The 4807-nt window shown below is 32.4% G+C and overlaps 1 protein-coding gene across 1 annotated transcript in view; it reads right to left on the minus strand.

The window, feature by feature from the left end:
- LOC106460941 (dnaJ homolog subfamily A member 1-like) overlaps window positions 1-4807 on the minus strand; it is a 14892-nt gene that overhangs the window by 2825 nt on the left and 7260 nt on the right. The window contains exons 4-6 of the mRNA XM_013920695.2: window positions 3567-3794; window positions 3163-3393; window positions 134-333 (exon numbers count right to left, since the gene is read on the minus strand). Coding sequence (XP_013776149.1) covers window positions 134-333; window positions 3163-3393; window positions 3567-3794 — 659 coding nt within the window. The remainder of the gene's footprint in view (window positions 1-133; window positions 334-3162; window positions 3394-3566; window positions 3795-4807) is intronic.

Here is a 4807-nt window from a genome sequence, read left to right on the forward strand (position 1 = left end):
TAAACTAATACCTCTCGGTACCGTACGTACTCGCCGTTCGTCCGGTACCAGCAGAAGATAGTAGTAAATTAATAATATATATAGTATGTACTAATATATATATATATATATATATATAGTACTGGTAACATACCTCTTCTGCATTATCAGGTATCATAGATTCTGTTCTAGGGGGTAATAGCTCTTCTAGTTGTGCAACAATAGATGGATCAATGCGTGCAGGAAAGTTAACCACAAACTGGATTATCAATCGGCCTTTTTCAAATGGGTTTCTATATTCTGGCATGCCCTCACTCAAGATGCATTTAACTGCTTCATGCTTAATTACTTCTCCTATATGCAAGAATAATGGATATTAGGAAAACAGAAAATGTGTACAAATTTATCAACCATAATAATCATCCCTCTTGGATTCACTAAGGTTCAATTTATGGTTAACGTAATGTTTTACATATATACCTCAAGTTCAATTGTTTTAGGCTTTTAGACAATTTCGTTTTCAGAAATGTTATACGGTAAAAACTTTAAAATAGTGCCTGCTAATTATCCTATGAGTAATTATACTTGGGAATATGGAAATAGGCTTATTGTGCTGAAGTACCAATATTAAGTTTGTTTATTACTCTTTAGAATAAAAAAATTAACATTTTTTTGAAAATATAGTTCACATTTTTGCTGATTATAACATTAATCCTGTTTTATGGTTTTGCCAAGAAAAGTTTACCCTTCATTCCTCTCTTTCTCCATTTTCCAATATTACCTTCTTTCTATGTATATCTTGTTATAACCTTTGGATCAATCATGTATCACATCTTTTAGTACCTTACACAATAATGTTTTCCAATAACCAATGATATGAAGAGGTATGTAGGCCTAATAGAGAAAAATAAGTAGCTCTTTGAACTACATTATCATAATGATTGTTTTTATAACAGTAGTGGAGGCAAGACCATAAGAAGCACGGATGTAACTTGTACTCCTAAAGAAAAAAATAAAGAAAAAGCTAGTAACACTGGTCTTACAGAATGGTAAGTTGGTATATTGTACTAATAATTACCAGTGGTAAAAATGCCACCAACTGAACACACTCCACATAAGATAGTCTAAAGCTCCAACTTGCAGAAGCATCTTCAATAAGAACTCATGCAAGATCTCAAGAACTGAACAGAATAACAATTTGCATGAAATGGAAAAAAAAAGTCATAGTTGGAAAGCATACAAATTCATTATGTAATAATAACATAATTGAAACTGAACTTTCTTCTCAGGTAGTAAACATACACTGAATATGTAATATGTACCTAACAATGATACTGGTACCCAGACAGGGATCTGATTTGAAGGATATTGTCCAGTAAAGACAGTATATACCACTTTCAAAAATCTTCCATGCACTTTCTACATTTTAATATTAAATCTATGCCTCTTATTATGAAATAAAATGATTTTTAAGCCCAACTTCTGACACGTTTGTTCCCAGTCTCACTAGTTTTCTAATAGACTTAACATAGTTTCCAATCCACCATGACTCTCGTAGAAAATAAGAAAAACAGGCAATTCCACTGGATACGATAAAGGTATGAAAAGTATTGAAAAATATCAGAGTATCTCTTTCACAATAGAAAGGAGAAATATCAAAAATAAGATTCCAGGCGTACATTCAATAAAACTAAGTCACAATTAACGAGGACAAATCACTATATGTGTTGAAAAGGATAACGAATACAAAGCATGTAGCAGATCTTATAACACACTGACAAATAGGGTTGTTGTAACTACCACATTCACCATAAACTTCTTTAAAATTATATGTCATGTTGATATTTACAAATTACATTGCAGTACAAGTAGATGTAATTGAGACAAGATAAAAGAAATTAATTTGTGACAAAATGAAAAATAAAAAAAATCACCCTCAAGAACTTCTAATTTTATCCAGAAAAAAAAAAAAAGAGCTTTGGTATCACATAAGAACCAAAGAAATCAACTCCAGTGGCAACTATAATAACTTAAACACATTTTTTTGCTGGCTCGATGTAAATCGTCAAAGACCAAAATTATTTAGCTACCCCATTACTACTGAGATTCTTAAAGTATTTTTATATAAGGAATGAGTAATCCCACCCCACTACCATTTCTTAGCAACTTCATTGTAGTAAGTGTTGTAACAGACAAAAACACAATAAGGCATGTCATAGAAAGCTATAAAGCACAAAGCCTGCCAATTCTCAACTACTAACTTTAGAATTACTGATGGAGTTCATACAAAAAATATTCATACCTACACCCATCATCTTATGATTTTCTGGCTACAAACTCCTTAATAATGTACGAGTCCCACAACACAAAGAAAACAACAACCCAAAAACACAAGAATACCATGAATATTGCAATTAATTCCACTAATTACTGCTGGGGTCCCTGAAGCATTTAACACATGCCAGAAACTAGAATAATTACATAACAGGGCAAGTCATTCCAAAGGTGCAACTAGAAACATAATGACCTTAAAACAGAAGTGGAACATAATTACCAGAAAGACAACTTTATGTGACTGCAGAAAACAAGTATTAAAAATTATGACATCAGAGGACATAATCTGCTAACAATTCTCCACAGAACAAAACTTATTGAATGTAACTTTTACAAAATTAAAACTTTGTTTTTACTTTAATGAAATTCCAATATATTTTCACTTTTTCTATCACAAAAAAACACTGGAATAAACATCCTCAAAAAATGGTTTCCTCTAATTTTGAGGTTTTGTATATTGAACAATATGAAGATTCTAATCATTCTACGTCACAATTGTGAGTAGATGAAATGACATTTTCTTATTTAACTCTTCAAATCTTTTACACAAAGATAATTGTACTAAATTTAATTTTAGCTAATAACTATAAATAAATTGATAAAGTTATTAGAAGATGGCATGTCCAAGTTAAAAATAACTTCTGTTGTAAAATTCATTCCATTGTCTCTGTGTGTAACTGGTTGGTACACATTCTGAGCATTTGGAATACACACTGAAAAGTCAACCCCCCCAAAAAAAGAGAGAAACAAAACAGTATCAAATAACTACTCTTAATGGAGATGATTGGAATATGGTTTGATTTTTTTTATGTCTATCAACTACAATTTAATTAATCCAAATTTTCGAACCTGGTATAGATGTAATAACTAGTATTCTGTGATCTAACGTGTTGATGGTTTTCTGAAATCCACAAAGAGCTTCGGTAAGTGTTAAATCAAGTCTTGTAATCAAATCTCTACCACTTCTTTTGAATTGTTCGTGTTCTTTTTCATCAAGGACAATAATGATGTCTCCTGGCTCTAAACCAGGTACTTGGTCCCCTTCACCACTGAAGGTAATTTTCTGTCCATCTTTCATTCCTAAAAAAACACAACCAAAGAAGTCTGCTTTAAGCCACTTTTTAAGAATTATTCTTTACCTTATACAAAATTATTCTCATTAAACAATCAACTTAAAAAAAAATTAGTTTTATTATGCATCATTTAAAGTTCTTCAAAAAAAGTAATTACTTTCACAACTACTAGATATTCACCTTTATCAATATGGACTTCTAAAACTTTTCTTTCTCTCACAACCTTCTTTCCTTGACAAGCTTTGCATCGATCTTTTGCATTAATTCGTTCTCCTTGTCCTTGACACTCTGGACACATACTTTGAATCTGCTGTACCATTCCTGGGCCAAGCTGTTGAACTCGTGTGTACATACCAGTACCTCTGCAAGTTGGACAATTTTCTACTGCTCCTTGTTTGCCACCTCTCCCTATTAAAAGATGAATAAACTATGGTACTAAAGCATTGGTATCTTCTTTAACCTCTTATGACTATCATCCCATGAATGTAGTGAAGTCATACGTTGGGTGCCTTGCAAAAGTCTTCAACCCCTTGTGCTGGTAAATACATTTAAGGTATTTTTTTGTCAAAGACATAACTCAAATGGCCAAAAATATTTATTATATTAACCTCAAACCAGTTTCTAAAAAATACAAAGAACAAAAGGTGCACTGTTACCCAATTTAGTGATATAACAGAAACAAATCTTGAAAACACATGTTGCAAAAGTCTTCACCCCTCAGCTTTTACCATCATTGATTTAAGTCAATAACCTCCTAAAGTAAATACAAATAGATCTGTACAACTATCAGATACCAAAGTATATTATAGAGCCATGTGAAAAAATGCTTTAGGTCATGTAGAGCCATCAGCATTTATTTAAGCAGAGTATTTTGAAAGTTAAAATTTAGTTTACTGTTACATATTGAGAATGATGAGAATAGAACTCTCTGCAAAGGGAGAAGATTGTTCAGAAGCACAAGTCCAGAGAAGAATATAAATCAATTTTAAAGGTTCCCAGTTTGCTATTAAGTACTGTAAAATTGGTTGTGAAGAAATGGAAAGTGTGTCACACTACCTCAACCTTGCCAAAATCAGGTCGCCCCAAGAAAGTTTGCACTCGAAAAAACAGAAAAATCACAGAAGCAACTGTAAAGCTAACAGTGATGCTGAAGGAGCTGTAGACTTTAATAGCAACAACTGGAGTTACTGTACACACCTCGACAATATCACGTACCTTACATAGAAAGCCTTGTATGGTAAGGTGACAAGAATGAAACCACTACTTAAACTGTGAATGGACTATGCCCTTAAACATTTCAATAACCCTACAAAAATGTGGCAGAAAGTTCTATGGCCAGATGAGAACAAATTGGAACTTTTGATGTTAAATGACAAATGGTATGTATGGCGGAAAACCAACACTGCTCATGACCGGCAAAG

Source organism: Limulus polyphemus, unplaced genomic scaffold (genome assembly GCF_000517525.1).
Source record: "Limulus polyphemus unplaced genomic scaffold, Limulus_polyphemus-2.1.2 Scaffold866, whole genome shotgun sequence".
Taxonomy (NCBI): domain Eukaryota; kingdom Metazoa; phylum Arthropoda; class Merostomata; order Xiphosura; family Limulidae; genus Limulus; species Limulus polyphemus.